The sequence below is a fragment of the Crinia signifera genome, chromosome 4, assembly GCF_055691185.1.
Source record: "Crinia signifera chromosome 4, ASM5569118v1, whole genome shotgun sequence".
NCBI lineage: Eukaryota > Metazoa > Chordata > Amphibia > Anura > Myobatrachidae > Crinia > Crinia signifera.
In genome coordinates, this window is record NC_139220.1 from 9,456,526 (window position 1) to 9,477,116 (window position 20,591).

At 47.7% G+C, this 20,591-nt stretch overlaps 1 protein-coding gene across 1 annotated transcript; it reads right to left on the reverse strand.

Moving 5' to 3' along the window:
- Positions 1-11,224: 11,224 nt before the first annotated feature.
- Positions 11,225-14,717, reverse strand: LOC146073652 (E3 ubiquitin-protein ligase TRIM11-like). The gene has a single exon (XM_083181014.1). It carries the CDS (start codon positions 14,496-14,498, stop codon positions 12,774-12,776), a length of 1,725 nt encoding a protein of 574 aa, XP_083037140.1. The 5' UTR covers positions 14,499-14,717; the 3' UTR covers positions 11,225-12,773.
- Positions 14,718-20,591: the final 5,874 nt, after the last annotated feature.

Genomic DNA, 20,591 nt, shown 5'->3' on the forward strand with positions numbered 1-20,591 from the left:
GTTCCCTGAAAACTGGAGCGGTTGGTATTAGAAGCCGCACATAGGCATTTGTGGGGTGGCCATCTGGGGAAGAAAACACTCCAACGCATCCAGCTAAGGTTCTTTTGGCCCAGCATCTATGCTTCCACTAAGAGGTATTGTCAGGAATGCCCAGTGTGCCAGAGGACAGACCCACGACCAGAGTTTAGGGTTCCACTGGTATCCCTCCCTATCATTTCTGTGCCTTTTGAGTGGATTGGTTTGGATCTGATACGGCCAGTGAAAAAATCTGTTCGAGGGCACCAATACATATTGGTGGTAGTTGATTATGCCACCAGGTACCCAGAGGCTATACCTCTGTGCAATATGAAATTTGGAACCATTGCCAAACAGCTATTAACCATGTATACCCACTTAGGGTTACTGAAAGAGGTCTTAACGGACCAAGGTACTTTTTTGTCTGGACTCATGAAGGATTTATGCCGGTGCTAAAAGTAGACATGATTACTACCTCAGCGTACCACCCGCAAACAGATGGCCTGGTAGAAAGATTTAATATGATAAAGAGGGCAGTGCCTCAAGAAAAAACAGATTGGGATCTGCTCCTACCTTACTTGATGTTTGCCCCAAACCTCTACAGCATAAGTTATAAAGTAGATAATATTAAACAATATTAAACAATGTGACAAGACCATGTGTGTGGCATGTAGGTGATGTGTGCAAAAAGAACTTTGATAAGCAAGGTTCGACAAGAATATGTAACATGTAACCATCACATGTGTGTGTATATGACAAGCTGTCCTCAAGGGGCAGTATGTGTCCTTGCTAAACATTTAGTGCTTCATGATCACCGGAGCCTGTGTGTGACATGGTCTTGTCACATTGTTTAATATTGTTTAATATTATCTACTTTATAACTTATCATGATGGGAACATTAGCAGCAACAGACGCTAGTGACACTGTCATTTTTGTGAACAATAAAGTTTGTTGTATTCATTCACAGGTCTCGCCCACCTCTGGTGTGCGTTCCACCGACCAGTATGTATTTAATGCACTAGTTTTATGTTTGAGGCAATTATCATGATGACGGGAAATGTCCCGAAACGCCGTTGATATGCGCCAATAAACATTAAGTTTGGTGAAGTCCCTGGAGTGACACGTTCTTCTATTCATATGTTGGAGCTCGCTGTGGCTTTTACGTGAGCACCCGGGCAAATAGAGCTCAGCCACCCCCTGTGGGCAGTGGAGTGCCAGACCTCTTTGTTGGCTATATATATATATATATATATATATATATATATATATATATATATATATACACACAGACAAACAGCGTTTGGACTGGCACTCTCTCCACACAGGTACTTGGCTGCGTGCCACTGGAACTTATAAATAAGATCAAATGAACAACAAAGGAAAATATGTGCTTTTTAAAAAAACATATATTTTATTAGAACTCTTATGCGTTCTTTTCTTCTGTGGTCCCTCCATCCTTTTTCATGTAGATCATCCTATTATAAAACTATTATAATAAACATTTTATAAATTAATGTTGATAAATTCTTTTAGTTTGTATGTAATGTCATTATGTGATGAATATACTGTAAAGAAAATTTCTGTATATTGCATTTTTTAGATTGTAAACAAAACCCCTGATGAAGTCTCTGAGGGAGACGAAACGCGTCGGGTATTAATTGATGCTATCTGAAAATAAAAATATTCTTCAGAAAAGAAGCCACAAGCGTATTTCTTTATATATATATATATATATATATATATATATATATATATATATATATATATATATATATATAGACAGCACTTACCCCCCTCTTTCTGGAGAAGGATAGGGAATGAAGTTGAAGAAAAGTAGTTTTAAAGTACAAAAATGGTTGCACAGAATGATAGCTGCATACCTGACAGCTGTTTCAGGCAGTTTTCATCAGAGGTGCAGTTGAAACAGCTGTCAGGTATACAGCTGTCATTCTGTGCAACCATGTTTGTACAATAAAACTACTTTTCTTCAACTTCATTCCGTGTGCCGGTCCCTATCCTTCTCCAGAAAGAGGGGGGTAAGTGCTTTCTGTTTTACTATTTATGTTCCTGGCACCGAAGCCCATTGTTTCCATTAAGTGTGCCATCCTGCGAACCAAACTATATATATGTATATATATATATATATATATATATATATATATATATATATATATATATATACACATATATATATAGAAGAAATATGAAGCCAGCACATCCAGGAAGCGTTTTCAATGCAAGATTTTATATAGAAAAAGTCCAAGCAAATGACAAGGGGTATCCATGGAAAACAGGCAGTACATCCAATGCAAACAGGTACTTGATACAGGAAGCTGTTACATCATGGAGATCCTCAGCCAGTCCATTCATGCCCGACGGCCGTTTCGGTAGTCTCTAACCGTCCTCAGGAGCATAAATGAACTGTCTGGCTGACCTGGTATATATGCCGTACATAATTAGCAAAAGAATGCCAACACCTGCCTACCTGAACATCGAGGGCGGGAGCACGTCAGTGTGAGCCAATGTATGATACATGGAGCCTCTGTTAGCGTGATGCTGGCGCCGTGCAGGATTACAGCAGACGCCGTTCACTGCACACGTCTCAAGCTTCCGCATCAGGCTCACCATTGATGACGTCATCACACGCAAGCTTACGTCTGGTAGGGAACTACCCCCACTATAGACGCGCGTTGGCATGGAGTCATAACAATGGCCCTTATTCTGATTGATGCGGACTTTACCGCGTTCTTACGGATTGCGTCTTTACGGCGTCTGCGCATGCGTGGAGAACGCAACGCGCATGTGCCACGCCTTGACTCGGTACCAGTTCGGACAAAGACCGTCCAGAACTGTTCACCGCTATCATTCGGGAAATAGGGGCGTATTATGGGCGTCATGCGGAATGACACATGGGCGTAGTTTCAAAGTGGGCAAAACGGGGCGGAAACATGGGCGGACACGGGGGAGTACACTTATGTTGGGGGGCGTACATTCGGAAACCACTCCGAATGCACGCGATCAAAAAGGGCAGAAATGTGCGGTGTCCACAAGTGTACTATTGCTTTGCGGACACCACTCGTTCATGCGGTAGGCGAACGTACGCCTAATGACTACAACCATTAACACCTGAACCCAATAGAATCTACTCCTTTACTCATTACTCACTAATAGGCCGCTTGTCAGTGCTTTAATTGAAACCATTGCTGCTTCAAGGAAACCTTAGTAATCCCCCACATATGCTGTACTTGTCCCACACTTAAAAACTGCTAACAATGGACATGACTGAATATTAATACTATCAATACACATGTGTATTCGACATGTACTCATGAAACCACACATTTTGGGTAAAGTAAACACATTTATTTATATTCATGTCACACTCAATGCCAGTGTGATGCAAAGACCATAAAATAATACATACAAACAATAAACAACATGGCAGGAATGCTGCAAAATAAATAATAATACAAAACATATATAATTGCACACAGATGGACTCCAGCACCTCCTATGTGCCACTGCACATGCAGCCAGTGGGAAATGAGGAGGCTGCTGGCCCTTCTACAGCAGGGCAAGCTGCACCTGACCATTCAACAGCAGGGCACCCTACACCTGGCCCTTCTGCAGCAGGCCAACCTGCAGCTGGCTCATATGCACCATCAGCAGAATTGTTTGGAACACAACCGGGGACTTCACAAGATAGTACCATGGCCATCACTTCAAGTACAGCTGACAGTAATGGCAGGCAAAAGAGGGCAACAGGGGAACCAACCACTAAGGACATATGAAGCAAGGGCTCATCTGGTTACCCTGAGCACGTGATTGGACACAAGAAGCTGACACACACAGCACAATGGCAGATTTGGGAACACATAACGGCGGAGATTAATGCAGCCACAAGTTCATTTCCGACCACGTTTGGCCTTGGTAGGCTCCTTGGCCTGTGCAGCAGCTCTTCGGGGACGGCCAGATGCTGGGGCAGGTGGAGCAGATGATGTGGAGGGGTTGGCTGGTCTACCCCTCCTGCCAGCAGGGAGTGTTTCCGGTGGTAATGCACCAGAAACGGATGACATTAGGACCCTGTTGCTGGTAATCAGCTCCACCATAAGCTCATTATGGTGGAGGAGGAGATCATTTTGGCGGGTGGCTTGCTCGGCCAGCACCTGAGCACTTGCAGCCATGGCCTGATGTGACTCAGCCATGGCCTGCATGCTCGCAGCCATGGACTGCTGGGTGCTGACCAAGCTCGCCAGGATCTCCTCGGTCCTACGCATCCGTTCTGATGCCAAGTCTCCCTGCTGGTTGATGTCCCCAAGCACCTGGGCCAAGGCGGCCAAATCGGCTTGGCCCGATGCCTGCTGCTGCACAGGCCTACCTCTGGGGCCAGGTGGCACGGACTCCTCCACCTCCTGAGCAGAGTCCTCACCAAGCGGTGGGGTGTCTGTGGGAAAAGATAAACACAATTAGGAGACATTCTACGATAATTACTTGCACAAGTTTATGGCATGACCAATATTTACCTTCCAGAAAAGACGCAAACACTTCAGCTGGGGCCTCGCTATCCATCGTGCTCACCCCCCTGATCTCCTCAACTGAGATACAGCTCTCCGCCATCTCCTCCAGGGGGGTGAGCTCTAGCCCTGATGGCATGGGGCCGGCCCCAGATGTCTGGCTGTGTTCCCACCGCTTGGTCATTTTCCTCTTCAGGTTGGTTTTGAAGTCCTGCCACCTGCAATGTAAGTTGACATATTAATACATGTCACTCCCAATGTTAGCTGTTGCAGCCATTGCTCTGTGCTACATATTACAACATGTGATTAATGTCCCATATATAATATTACATGCAACTATGATATCAACCGTTACAATACACATTCACAATCACCCTACTCTAACTCTCAAGGAAATAACATGGCAATAATGTATGTGTATCGTAACAACCTCATGTGCCATTTGCAAAATGCATATAAGCATCAATTCAATCATTACTTGGCTATTACTGGCCACATGTATCACAAAACAACTTGCCTCTTCTTCACATGGTCCGTCTCACGAACTTGTGGCGCAACTGCATTAATCTCTGCCGTTATCTGTTCCCAAATCTTCCATCGGCGTGTGTGTGTCAGCTTCTCGGATGGACACTCTATCCAATCACGTGCTCGGGGAACCAGGATGGCAAGCTCCTGTGCTTCATATGCCTTATTTCTTGTAGTTGGTTCCTCTGTTGCCCTGGCTCGCCCCTTGCCACGTCCCTGGCCACGCCCCCTGGCACCAGTCGCTGCACTTGAAGTGCTGGCCATGCTACTACCTTGTGAAGTCCCCGGTTGTGTTCCAACCAATTCTGCTGATGGTGCATATGAGCCAGCTGCAGGTTGGCCTGCTGCAGAAGGGCCAGGTGTAGGTTGCCCTGCTGTAGAATGCTCAGGTGCAGCTTGCCCTGCTGTAGAAGGGCCAGCAGCCTCCTCATTACCCACTGGCCGCATGTGCAGTGGCACATAGGTGGTGCTGGAGTCCAGCTGGTCAAATAGTTGCTGCAGATCTGGGTCCACCTCTGGTTGTGATCCAGACATGTTAGCAACAACATTGTCACCTTCTAATACACCTTTATATACTGTTTGTGTATCCTGTTTGGCGGACATCAGCGGCAGCTGCGTTCCGTGCGTGTGCGTACGTCGCTGTTTTTTCGCGCCGCATACGGTTGCGGAAATTCCATTGTGTAAAACCTGGCGAAAGTTCTACATGAAATACTGGTCACCAATGCTAACATTGCATAGAATCTTCTGATAAACCTGTGACTATTGCACAATACACATGCTATTTGCTAGCATGACATGACATTTGAATTATGACTACTGTGGTATTGTGGCGTTTTATTGCAAGCTAAAAGTAGCCCAATCCCTTAGATAATCCAGGCCACAAATCATGCAATACTCATCTCTACTGTTATAGACCACACATGTGAGAGCCCTATAAATAGTGAGTTGCTGCTAGAATCATTTGTCTCCAGATCTGGACTTGTCAGGGTCTAAGGTAAGCTCTTCCATGCTCCTTGTAGATATGATATCCATTAACAATGTAAGTGTATGAATGTATGCACCATTGCCTCACTGACTACAGATTGTTGGGCCAGCAAAGTGCGTGTATCATTATTGCAACATGTCACATGTTCACTATTTCACTCACAGGTCTTAAACATGTGTGGGTTCATCTATTGCAGGACAACATGTCCCAGCAATAGATGAAATGTCTCATAGTACATGATGTCGGCAAAAAATGCTGACACCTTTATCTGTGTGTTTTGGACGGTGTGTATTGAGTTCATATTATTGTGTCATCATTAGAGAGTCAAATGGATCTGCGGGATTACACGGGGCGGCCATCTATTGTACGTATTGAAGGCTACAAATCAATTTGTAGTGGGATATGGCCATTATGTGCATAGGTGCCGCAGTATTTATGTTCATTTCTTTATAGGTTGCAGAAGCTATTCTGCGCTACATGGAGAGGAGGCTAAGGGCACTTGCGGCTCTCCCCACTCGTCGGCCAAGGAGGCCAGGACGTGCTAGAATCTATCGCACACGGGTGACTCTGTTTGCTATGCCCGATGATGAGGTACTTACTAGGTACCGGTTACCCCCACATGTTATTCTGGATCTGCTCACCCTAATTCAGAGCGATTTGGAACCTCTACACGGGATCACGACAGCAATTCCGCCTCACACACAGCTGCTGGCGGTGTTGCATTTCTGCGCCTCAGGATCATTCCAACAAGTAGTGGCAGTACTTGCTGGAATATCTCAGCCGGCCTTCTGCCGAATCCTGAGGCGTGTGACGTCGGCCATGTTCAGGCGCAAGGGGCACTTCATGGCCATGACATTTGCCCCCGAGACCCTGCGCAGAAGCCAGCACGCCTTCCAACAAATTGCTGGCTTCCCTAATGTGATAGGGGCTGTGGATGGCACCCATGTACCATTTGTGCCTCCATCTCGAAGTGAGAAGATATATAGGAACCGCAAATTGTTCCACTCACTGAACGTGATGGTGGTATGTGGCCCATCCATGGAAATTCTCGCCTTCAACTCGAAGTTTCCCGGAAGTGCCCATGACTCTCATGTCATCCGACAAACCGGGATATGGCAAAGACTCCAAGAGCTGGAAGGCCGTGATGCGTGGGTTCTGGGTGACTCCGGTTACCCATGTACGCCCTGGCTACTTACGCCGTACAGCTACCCAGCACCGGGCCCACAGGAGGCATTCAATGGGGCGCATGTTGCCACCAGGCAAGTGGTGGAGCGCTCAATTGGCCTTTTAAAAGGTCGATTTAGAGTGCTCCACCGCACTGGTGGTGACTTGCAATATGCGCCTGAAATGGTGTCGAGGATCGTGGGCCTGTGTATATTTCTCCACAACATTGCTGTGCGGCGTGAGATACCCTTTGATGAGTGGGAGGTACCATCTGAGCCGCAAGATCCGCCCATGCGCCCATCCCGCGCCCCTGAATGCCGGAGGGGATACCAGCTGCGGGACTCTGTGGCGCAAAGATACTTCAGGTACATGTTATTGAGTTGACATAACACACCCATTTTAGTCACAATCACCCCTTCAAATAAGTCCAGTGTGTTAGTTGTCAGTGTTACAAAACGAACATTAGCCAGCCTGCCCTCCTAATGGCAAAGAAATAGGAGATATTTAGCATATGTGTTTAGTTTTGGGGGAAGTTCAATATAGGTGCTAATTATTATACCTTGGACAAGGGATCTTATGTGTTTGTTATATCTTCATTATTGTAGTTGATACTATCCCTGATGACTGGTGAGTACATTGATTTATTCTATCATGTGTTGGGGATTATTTCCTGTGTTGATGTATGATTTGTTTGCATATATAGATATATATCTATATATGATGTTGGAATTTATTCACATGTATCAACATTTCAAGGAGCATGCAGGCAGGCAGGCAGGCAGGCAGGCAGGGCTGGTGTATAATGCTGGTTTCAGGATACCTGCAAGTGTGTGTATGTGTCTTTTACACATAAATGTACGCATACACATATATGCATAGAGTAAGTAATGCTAACTACAGCTATGCGTTGCTAAGCTATAGCACGCGTTGCTTGGCGGAGCGAGGCGTCATTGGATTTGCTAAGTGCATACACACTGTGTTTTATATATATCAGATTTGTTCATTGGCATACATCCACACTACGGTTTTGAAGGCATGCGAATTTGTCACCATTTGTGTTGGCGCAGAGACGCTGTTCATGTAAAGATGAACAATAAAGTTATTAACACAAATAACTGTGATCAACCAATGCCACCAGCTGATTGGTTGATAGATGCCATTGTCAACATGGCGGAGACACGAAGGGCAGAACCCTTCACAAATGCGGAGCTGCGGGTTCTTGTCTCCGTCATGGAGACAAGGCTGGGCCGTGCAGGGCCCTTTATAACCAACAGGCACAAGCGGAGGGCCTATGCTGCGGCAGGGCGCCGAATTTACGCCCGCACTCGGGTGCGGAGGTCCCTCGGGCAGCTGGAGAGGCGGTGGTCGGACCTCCGCAGGCGCCAGCCCCAGCTGCTTCAGCAACTCAGGGGCGAAATAGCTGAGTGTGAGTATTTTAGCTATGAAATTTCGCACTTACAACATAGCATATATAAACAATAAAATGTGTCTCATGATAAGTGGGTGTCCATGGGTTTAAAAGTCCATAGACTGTTATGTGTGCTTCTTCCTGGTTAACATGCAGTCATGTGGCTTTTATATGTAATGCCAGAGCATTGAGGATTCTGATGCATACAATGTGCCAGATCTAATATGTGTTACACATTGATAAATGCCTGGGTTGTAATGTGTGAACAAATTACTACCAATCACATACTAATTTAAATGTCACTATTTGGAATCCATTAACAGTAAGGAGCTACTTTCCTGCATCGTTTGCCATCATTATCACCCTTCCATGTATGTCTTGTTATGGATTAATACATGTGCCCCAATGACCCCACATTGACCATGATGTTTTTTTCTAACACACAGCACGAGCCCAAGCACAACAGGCCCGGGAAGAGGCGGAGGCAGCCCTGGCACATGAGGAGGCCCAAGACCCGGAGGAGGAGGTGTCGGAAATGGTGGAGGAGGAGGAAGTGGAGGAGGAGGAGATGGTGGAGGAGGAGGAAGTGGAGGAGGAGGAGATGGTGGTGGAGGAGGAGGAGGTGCGTGAGGAGGTGGTGGAGTAGGATGTGGAAGCGGAGTTGGTTGCGGAGGAGGAGGTGTTGGTGGCGGAGGAGGAGGTGGAGGAGGTGGTGGTGGTGGAGGAGGAGGAGGAGGAGGAGGAGGAGTTGGAGGAGTTGGAGGAGGAGGAGTTGGAGGAGGAGGTTGTTGGTGGAGAGGAGCTTGCGGAGGAGGGGTCGGAGGAGGCCACGGTTGCCCCGGAGGAGTCGGATGACGATGGGGAGGAGGCGTGCCAGGCCCCGGAATATGAGCAGATCGGTATGTTAACATAATGCATCATTCATGAAGTAGTTGTACTGGTATTTGTTATGTAGCACTGTTGGTTAAAAAAATTTTTGCCATACTATTCATATAGACCCCAAAGTGGGTAGCTACAGATACAGGTACGGGTTAGATGGGGTGTCCAAGGCATCCCTTTCATCCAGGACACCTCTGAATTACACCGGTTTGTGGGATGGGTTGGAGGTCCATTTTGACTGCCACATAACCGTTGTAGTTAAACAGGATCCTGGAGTAAAGGGATGAGTGGATCATTTGTGGCTTAAATTCACCTGCTGCAAGCGTGGATTATGACCCATCAAATAGTGGAATCTATATTGTTGGTGAATGTTATTTATAAACTCTAAGATGTATGCTATAAATGGAGTATGGCCCGGCCTACCTTGGAATGGAGTCAGAAGTTGCCAGTGTCCCAGGAGCCTCCTCTACCTAAACACCCCCTGTACTTCAGTTTTTTTTTTGGCCGTCACAGAATTGTAGGTTGGTTTAGACAGAATTATGATTTTGAGGATGTGTACTGTGCATTCCTGACATTTGCATAACTCCCATGCCACGAACCATCACTGAACTTAGACTGAGCAGATTGTGACAAGTTCTTATTGACGGAGCCCATGACCTGCTTGTCATTGGTTAGTCATGGGTGGGTTGTGACTGAGAAGAAACAATATGACTGTTATGTCTTCTGCAGAGTAAAGTGTATAGGCCAAAAAATACAGTATGTAGTAAATAACTTAGCATGTATGTATATATGTGTCATATCTATTTATCTATGTGTGTCTCTATCTCTCTACATCATGGGTCCTCAAAGTGCGGCCCTCCAGATGTTGTGAAACTACAAATCCCGCCATGCCTTGCCACAGTTTTAACACTTCCTTATAGCAAAACTGTGGCAAGGCATGCTGGGATTTGTAGTTTCCCAACATCTGGAGGGCCGCAGTTTGAGGAGCCATGCTCTACATAGATATATATATATATATATATACACACATGTCACCTAGCATTTGTGCAATTTATGTCGCAGTATGTGAAATGTATGCAAGAATAACATGACTAATTGTTGCCCCTTTGACATGCCCACAGATGACACCACACCGGCAGATGAGGGTGTGCATGGGGCCCTCCGGCGACTGGAGCACCATCTGCGGCTGGCGCAAGCAGACCTGCAGGACCTGAAAGACCTTCTTCTTTAATTTCTAATTTTATATTTTTTTATTTATGTTAATTGTGTCGTTAATAAAATTCTTTATGCAAGTTCACAGTTGTTGGTTTTATTTGCACTTTAAATAGTATATGTGTAGATTGTTTATAATCTTTTACACAGGGTGTAATACAAAGCATTGCACTTACATTGCTGTAAGGGTTAATGTGTGCAATGCATGTGTTAGGCATGCTTGTAAGGATATATTGGAATCTAATTGATTCCAATTCCAAATAAGCAGTTTTTTATGAGGATAGGTAATTGAATAAGTGGGTCATGTGATGTATTGCAGAAGATACTTCATAGTGGGTTGTTTGGCGTAAATCCTCCGCTTACGTGCGGTAGCACCGCTTGGCTCCCGTTCGGATGCGGTATTCCCGAGCATACTCTGTAATACTCTGTAATACCGTGCCGAATCGGAGTGTTTCTCCCGCACACGCATGGTTTGTATGTCGTCCGTAAACACGCCCTGTTCTTAAAGAGTGAGTCCGTCCGAATGCGGAGGACACGTGGGCGTTTCTACGGACGATGGCCGCATGCGGCAAAACACCGTGGCGTGCGGACCGCTCCGTAAGAATGCGGGAATTTCCGCACAGATCAGAATAAGGGCCAATATCGGGAAAGAGTAACGCATACTGTGGGGAAGGAGCTCAGAAGGAGCACAATTATGCTGATACTGTCTGCCTGTCATATGAGGAGTGGGAGCAGATATAGTGTGCCATAAGATGTCCTTAAGTTATTGAGCATGACCGCAGTGGTATTGGATCACAATTCCAGATCCATTGTGCTTTTGTCCGCTGCTCACTATATCTGAGTGACGCTGCAATGGCGATGGGGTCGGGTCTGATTGAATTCGGTCCGAGCTCCTTCCCCACAGTATGCGTTACTCTTTCCCGATATTGTTATGACAGTCTCCATGCCAACGCGCGTCTATAGTGGGGGTAGTTCCCTACCAGACGTAAGCTTGCGTGTGATGACGTCATCAATGGTGAGCCTGATGCGGAAGCTTGAGACGCGTGCAGTGAACGGCGTCTGCTGTAATCCTGCACGGCGCCAGCATCACGCTAACAGAGGCTCCATGTATCATACATTGGCTTACACTGACGTGCTCCCGCCCTCGATGTTCAGGTAGGCAGGTGTTGGCATTCTTTTGCTAATTATGTACGGCATATATACCAGGTCAGCCAGACAGTTCATTTATGCTCCTGAGGACGGTTAGAGACTACCGAAACGGCCGTCGGGCATGAATGGACTGGCTGAGGATCTCCATGATGTAACAGCTTCCTGTATCAAGTACCTGTTTGCATTGGATGTACTGCCTGTTTTCCATGGATACCCCTTGTCATTTGCTTGGACTTTTTCTATATAAAATCTTGCATTGAAAACGCTTCCTGGATGTGCTGGCTTCATATTTCTTCTATCTACCATTTATCTACGTGGCTACAGCACTTCGCCGCTGAATTCTAAAAGGTGTGCAACTCTGTTCTACTTCCACTACACATATATATATATATATATATATATATATATACATACATATACATACATACATACATACATACATACACACACACACACACACACACACACACACACACACACATATAGAGACAAATTTTATTATTTCAATAAACGGCTGTCTGTTATATCACTTAACGCACAGACCACACTGCTGTCATACATGGGTGACTTGTAATATCACTACATCCTATAGCATGAGAGAGTGCCCGGTGGTAGCTGATATAATGATATCACCTCTATATAAGACAAAAATAATATTACATTTTGTGATTCTAGCAAATTTTCCAGCTAAAATAGAACAGCCAATAGGAGCAAGCATAGCACCGACCACAGTCATAGGCTGCACACAGACTGACATATACTGCAGCCAATCACAGCTCTCATTGAGTCCAAGGTAGGGAAATCCCACAGGGATGTATATATATGACAGTATCTAACACCAACATGGGAGCACATCCAGGCACACTGGTTACCCTGGGGCTGGGGTGCTGCTGTAGCTCACCCACAGGTCCAATTAACTGTCTAAATGTTCCCCCAATCAGAATCCCCTCTTTGTGATGTCACCAGTCTCCGGGAAGATTTTTTATGGTAATTTCTCCCCGCTACTTCCCCACATATAGTTATACACCCGTTCCATACACATAATGCAGCATGGAGGGGCTCAGTGAAGGTGGTGGTGACTGTGTGTAAGTGTCTGATGGGGTCACACAGAGAATAAAAGGACATCTGTCCTGCCTCATAATCCAGGTATATCCTCACTCTGCCACAGGGGGTATTGTCAGGTATCTGGATCTCTGTCCTGTCATGTATCACTAAGTACTGATTCTTACCCCTACACAGACACCAGGACTTGTTATTGCATCCAATGTATGACTTACGTCCTCTCCTGTCTATACTGGGATAACAGATCCCCACCCTCCAGCTCTCTGACTTACTGACATCCACCTCCCAGTAGAAGCGCCCTGAGGAGAATCCCCTGGTGCTTATTACCTGAGGATACTGAAATCTCTCTGGTGTTACTGGGTGATTCTGGTTTGGTGACCAGGATGCAGATTTCCTGTCACCTGATATCTGTATATTATTACCAGCTGTGGTAACATCCAGTAATAGGTCTGTAGCTTCCTGCACATAGATCCCTGTATTTATCCCTGTTATTATATCAGACTCTGTATTACCAGCTGTGGCTACATCCAGTAATATGTCTGTAGCTTCCTGCACATAGATCCCTGTATTTATCCCTGTTATTATATCAGATAATGTGTGTAATGTCTCTGAGAAGGATCCCACATCCAGACCTCCTACACCACGGACCTGGTTATCATGTCTCTCTGTGTCCTCAGTGTCACACAAGTCCCCTGTGTCCGGTTCCTGTAAGACAATCACTGGGTCAGACATGTTACAAAGCTCCTCAATGTGACGCATCTTCCCGGACAGCTCGTCCTTCTTTATTTCCAGCTGCTGGATCAGATCAGAGACTGAGAGTAAAACGCGCTGTTCCTGCCTGGAGATCTCACTCAGGACTCTCGTCTCCAGGTCTTCCAGCTGTCTCCTGATGTCTCTAAACAGGGCAGTGACTGTCTTTGTTACACCCGCTGCTTTTCCCTGATCCTCTCTCCTGCGCTCCTGCAGACTCTGGACTCTTTGCTCAGTCTCCGCTCTCTTTGTGGTCAGTTTCTGCAGAACATTCCTCAGCTTCTCCTTCTTCTTCTCAGAGGCCTCACCCAGTATCTCCACCTGGTGTCCCCAATGTTCGCCAGCCAAACTGCAGGACACACAGATACAGGCGGCATCCTCAGTGCAGTAATACTCCAGGACCTTCTTATGGACGGAGCATTTCCTGTTCCCCAGGGCAGTGGTGGGGTCACATAAGACGTGTTCTGCTGACTTGCTGTGTACTCTCAGGTGTTTATCACACAGAGAAGCCTCACACTGCAGACAGGACTTAGCAGCGGGTACAGGAGAGTCCACACAGTAAGTGCAGCAGATCCCAGTCTCCTCCTGATCAGGCCGAGTAGACAGTAACCTCCCCACTATGTTACACAGTGTTATGTTCCTCTGCAGTGCAGGACGCTCCTGACACACTGCTCTGCAGTCAGGACAGCTATAAACTCCAGCCCCCTCCTGTGTATCCAGCACACGATCAATACAGACCCGGCAGAAGTTGTGGCCACATCTCAGGGTTACAGGATCTGTATAAATGCTCAGGCAGATGGAACAGTCCAGCTCCTGTCTCAGATCAGCAGCCATCGCTGGAAGCAGGAGACGGAAATGAAAGTGAATCTCACAGTGAGGTCACATTCGGCACACAGGGGGAGGGGGAGCTGCCACTCAGAGACCAGTGGGAGTGTTCCACATTGTGCACACAGGGGGAGGGGGAGCTGGGACTGTGGTTATAGCTACAGGCTGGGTTTCTCTGGGTAGCCATACACTAGTGCAATTTGTGCCCTTCACTTAATTTTGCCAGATCGGACTGCGAAATCAGGTGAAAAGCATTGAATCTCATGTCTTGTTTGGACTTCTTATCTTATCTTATAATGTGTGTTCTTCTTCTTCTTATTATGCTGCTATTTACTCTTATTTGTACTTGATCCTTGCTGTAACAATTGCAAATTTCTCAATTGTGAGACCTATAAAGGAATTCTATCTATCCATCTATCTATCTATTGGCCCCCACACACTAGAACGATTTTTTGTCCGATTTCCGAACGATCGTCCGATAAAGCAGGCCGGTGTGGGGTTTTTTTTATCCAGAAAATTCGGCCAATTATCGGTAAATATCGGCCGATTTATCAGACGATCGGTCAGAAATCGGACAAAAAAAATCGTTCTAGTGTGTGGAGGGCTTAAAAGTAGTCACTAATAACACTTGGCCCCCTACTAGTGAGGCCTCCACAATCCAAATACCACCACAATAGTGTTATACAGCGCCCGAATACAAATAGTCAGTGGTAATTCCCGTCTTTCCTTACTTCATATATCCATAAACAAACAGATATTTTTATATGTAAAATATTTATTAAAATACAAACATTAAAACAAGCATTTCATGGCAATTCCTTGTCACAGGAGTGATGTTCTCAGATTATGAATATAAACCTGCTTGTTTCAATGTTTGTATTTTAATAAATATTTTACAAATAATTTTTTGTTTATGGATATATGAACACACACACACACACACACACACACACACACACGCACTAGCCAGGTCTATACCTTTTTGCCCATGCAGCACCACCCCTCCTCACACCAGTCTGCTTGCAACTAACGGCTCGAGAGGCGTGACAGACAGCTCCGTCCTCTTCTGTGTTGCACAGCGGGACAGAAATACTTTCCGCCGGGCGATGGGGGGGGAGGGGGTGGTGGCACCTGGCTCCCAGCTTCCTAGACCTTGCTGCCACGTCCAGAGCAGCAGCGGGCAGCAGACAGCGCCACTTCTCAATCAAAGCTGTAGCAGCCACGCTCCATCCACGGGGCTCGTCTCTGCAGGGGGCAGGCTACAGACTAACTGCGGCCTGCCGCCGACAGTGCTGAATGCGGCTCTGGTGTGTCAAGTGCACGGGGTGCTGGCGGATCCGCAGGGCCAGCTGCCCGGGCCCTTACCCACTGTCAGAGCGTCCGGGCCCGGCACAGTTATCCTCATAGCACCCCCCTGTCGGCGGCCCTGTGCCCCACAGAATGAAGCAGGGTTAGGGACTGAGGGGTAGATGTATGAAGCATAAGAGAGGAAAAGTGATAAAATGCCTGGTACTTTATCACCGGCCAATCAGCTCTTGGAGTTACAGGCTGGGTTTAAAAAAGGACAGTCAGGAGCTGATTGGCCGGTGATAAAGTACCAGGCACTTATTCTGGTTCACTCTCAGAGGCAAATTCCTTCTCAAATAGACAAAACCATGTGCACTGCAGGTGGGGCAGATGTAACATGTGCGGAGAGAGTTAGATTTGGGTGAGTTATTTTGTTTCTGTGCAGGGTAAATACTGACTGCTTTATTCTTACACTGCTGTATAGATCTAATTTTGAAGAAAAACCCCACCCAAATCTAATTCTATCTGCACATGTTACATCTGCCCCACCTGCAGTGCACATGGTTTTGTCCATTTGAGAAGGAATTTTCCTCTGACATTTATCACTTCTCTCTTATCTCTCCTTCATATATCTATCCCGGAGGGGAGGAAGGCAGAGGAATGGTGAATGGGGGAGGGCTGCCCCTCCTCCCTACATAAAGGTAGGGGAGAGGATTGGAAGCAGCCACACACTCAAACAGGAGCAGAGATTCCCACCCACCCAGCCTGGAAGGAGGTAGGAGGAGTCGGACAGTACTTATTTGTACTTATTGTGATATTATTTGTGCCTTTCCCACATCTATAACTGTACCTACTACACCTACTGTACCTATCTGCCATTGTCACTAATTTGTAAATCACATAATTGTAACAAACAAAATAACTGCACTTTTGGGAACTTTACTTTTCTGTAATCACTGTATGATATATGTTTTAATAATTAGCACATTTCCCGCATGGTGTCCCTTTATGTATTACATAGAAAGTGACGGCAGATAAGAACCACTTGGCCCATCTAGTCTGCCCCTTTTTTAAACGTGTTACCTCAAACCATATTTGATCTTTATTTTTTTGTAATGATATTAATATGCCTATCCCAAGCATGTTTACATTGTACTATATAGCAGTTTGAGAAAGCATAAATATAGATTCCCCAGGAATGATTCACTTTCTGTTACAATATGGCAGCAGAGTATATGTACCTTGAAATGTAAATAAACAATGTTTCAGTCTCAGCTATTGTCCATCTCCCTCTGATCTGAGGTTTAATGGCTTATGCTGGCCACACATCAGAAAGATATCGTTCCAACCAGCCAACTTTTGGCTGGTTGGAATGATAATCTTTCTAGTGTGTGGGAGCAAACGATTATCAGCCGTTTGCTCCCACACGGCCGAAAACGCTGATAAACGGCCTCAAACGGTCGTTGCAACTAGCTGGGAAAAATCAAACCTGTTTGAATTTTCCCAGCTGATCGTCCTGATGTGTGGGGGAACTGTCCTCCAACTGCCCGATAAGTAGGCGGACACTGACCAGATGTGTCCGTCTACTTCTTCTCTGTCATCGGCAAAGGTGGACAAGAGAAGAGGATCCCCCTACACTACAGTATCACCAGTCTCACTCCCCCAGCGATCCCCTGGCGTAGCATCCTCAGTCCCCCATCAGTATTCCCCTGCAGTATCCCCAGTCCCTCTGCAGTGTGATCCCCCGACACCAGTCCCAGTCGTCGTCCATCCCTGGCAGCATAACCGTCCCCCAGTCAGCGTCCCCAATCCCCCCTGCAACGTGATCCCCCAGAACCATCTCCAGTCCCCCCCCCCCGTGAGTGCCGGGACTGGTGGCGGGATTGAGGCGCTGGGTGACCCCGATGAATGCCTGCTGGCTATACAGGCGCGACTGACACCGGGGGCTGAAGGCTTGCCTGTCGCTGTGTCCCGTCTGCTGGTGGCGCGCAAAGAGTCCCCCCCCCATAACCGGCAGCGTCCCCTGTTCCCCACTCCGCATCCCCAATCCCCCCCAGCACCATCACCAGTCTGCCGTCCCTCCATGTGCCGGGTCCAGAGGTGCCTGCGCCGTCTCTGCTGCTGCCAGGAACGTAACGCTGCCACAAAAAAGGAACTTGTGGCTGGGCACCTTTGCCTGGGGAAGCTGCCGAGTAATGGGGAACGATGGCTGGTGTGAGCTGCAGGCAGAGGTGCCCAGCCACAAGTTCCTATAGCTGCGGGGGTTGGGGTACAGTGGCTGGGGATGTACAAGCTGGCATGAAGGTGCCCTACAGTTCTTACGGGGGCTTCTCTCCCAGCAGGAAGCTGGGGGGGGGGGGCGAATCTTTGAGCCTGTCTGCAGCAGCATCCTGGGTGGGTGGGGCGGACCCAGCCATTGTTCCCCGTCACCCAGCAGCTTCCCCACCAGCTCACCCCCCACTTTGTCTCTTTCCACTTTTTCGCTCTCCCAGTCTTCTTTTTCCTCTCCTCTCCTATGCTCTCTCTCCCCCACCCCACCTGTCACCCTTGCTCACCTGCCATCTCTCCTCTTTTTCTCTACCCTTGCCCACATCTCTCTCCTCCCCCCAGCCCCCTCTTTCAACCCTCTCTTATTCCCCATCCGTCTCACATATCTATATCTGTGGCCTTGTCGTTCTCCTCTCCTTCCTACGCTTTCCTCCCTGTCTCTGTGCCTGGGGAACCAACTGCTCCTCGGATCACAGAGCGGCAGCAACTCCAGGACTTGTGCGCTTCCCTCACTGGAGCCACCCCCATTGATCCCAGCGGCAGTGGAGTGCCACTAATAGGACAGCAGAGCTACGCCAGGCTATCTGGGGCTACTGCTCTCCTGCCCATCTGTGCACCCTCTATGTCCAGCACTCCTGCCCACACCTCTGGGTACCAGGGATCGGTCACTTGCTCCCCAGTCACTGCACCTACAGGTATGCCATGCTGACCTTGGCAGAGATGCAGGATCCATTACTGTACTGCCTTGTTCTTCACCCTAGACCATCAACCAGTTTCATAGCTGGCTGTACATGGGGAGATCGCCGCCACCTGTCCCAATCTCCATAGGAGTAGTTCCCTGCCTTCCATTGGCATTCGCAATTACTGAAAGAAAACTGTGGCCGGCGCCTTCACATTGGCCACAGTGCATGTCACTATTCCATAGTGGGAAATACATAATAGCAGACCATGCTGGGACTTGTAGTGCTGCCACTCACCCTCCACCTCCTCCTTCCATCTGCCTACTGAAGCTCCAGGCACACTTCCGCCTGGGTCTCCAGGATAAGCAGCTCCATATCCTTCCCTACCGCCTGCAGCTCTCCCATGTCCATCACCGGGGAGCCATGAAGAACCGCCGCCGGTCCAGGTCATCCCCCTCGCTCTGCAGCCGCCATCTCCGCCCACTGCAGGTGGCTGTACCCTGCTGCCACTCCGGCTAGAACATCAGCTCCGGCAGCCACCAGCAGGGAGGGTCTCCCCACGGAGCCATGCACAGCCCGGACACTGCTGCACCGGAGCTGGGAGAGCGGTACCTTCCTCCGCACCGCTGTCCAGCCAGCCTGCACCACCAGATCCAATCCCTTGTTGGAGGTTTGCGCTGCACCCGGGAGGGGGAGGGCGGGATTCGTGGTGGTGGAAGAGAGAGGGTGATTGATAGGAGAAATGGGTGAGGGGGTTGCTTTGGAGGGAGAGGGAGGAAGAGAGGGGAATGGGGGGATTTAGTTGGGAAATGATAGGAGGGGGTTTAGGAGGGTATGGGGGTCACTGGGGTGGGGAGAAAAAAGTGGAAGGAGAAGGGTTAGCGCTGCTTGTTTGAGGGTAGTTCTTACCCAAATCCCTGGCAACCCCTGGCATCTATAGGGAAAACCCTAACCAAAGTTCAGTGCAAATAGCGCAGACCCGGGTCCGACCCAGGTCGAAGTGCTGTGTAAATGGAGTATGAAGCTGGGTTCGACCCTGGATACTCCCGTATTTGAAGACCAGGTCCGACCAGGGATTTTGGTGTAAAAGGGGTATTAGAAGGGCTAAAATGAGCAATATCTTTTAAAAAGTAATCTAGTGTGAATGGGGCTTATGTTGCAACACTGAGGAATATTGTTACTAATGACTTGCATTTAACAATTTGAACAGATTCATGTAACTTTGAGGAGATTGCCTGGTGGGTGAAGCAGAGTTTCATTCATGCCCCTTTCAGACCGCACTTTTAAAACGGTAAATTGCCGTTTTTTTACCGTTTTAAAACGGTAATGTGTGCGGTCTGAAAGGTCCAGTCCCACTTAACCGGTTAGAAAATGCCGTTTTTTCTAACCGGTTAAAATGCAGGGTCCTACCCGTTACTGAACCGGTATTTTAGCGCAAAAATCGGCTCAGAAACGGTATTTAGGACCCAGCCAATGAGCTGGGTCCTAAATTCAGCACAGTGAATACTTAATGAGCGCTCATTAAGTATTCACAGCACTGGAGCCCCCCCCGCGCGTGTCGACACCCCCCGCGCGCGTGTCGACGCCCCCCCGCGCGTGTCGACGGCCCCCCCGCGTGTCGACCCCCCCGCGCGTGTCGGCGCCCCCCCGTGTCGACTTACCCCGTGCCGGTATCTCCGTTGTGGTTCCCGGCACTGCAGCTCAGTATGCTCGGAAAGCACTTATGAAAAAAGTGTCTTTCAGAAAATGGCTGCCCCCCATACGGAAGACAGTTTTTTTAAACAGGGTTTCCTATGGGGCAGCCATTTTCTGGAAGACACTTTTTTCATAAGTGCTTTCCGAGCATACTGAGCTGCAGTCCACAACG

Coding starts and splice junctions, on each gene's coding strand:
- LOC146073652 (XM_083181014.1), bottom strand. CDS start 14,498: ATGGCTGCTGATCTGAGACAGGAGCTGGACTGTTCCATCTGCCTGAGC.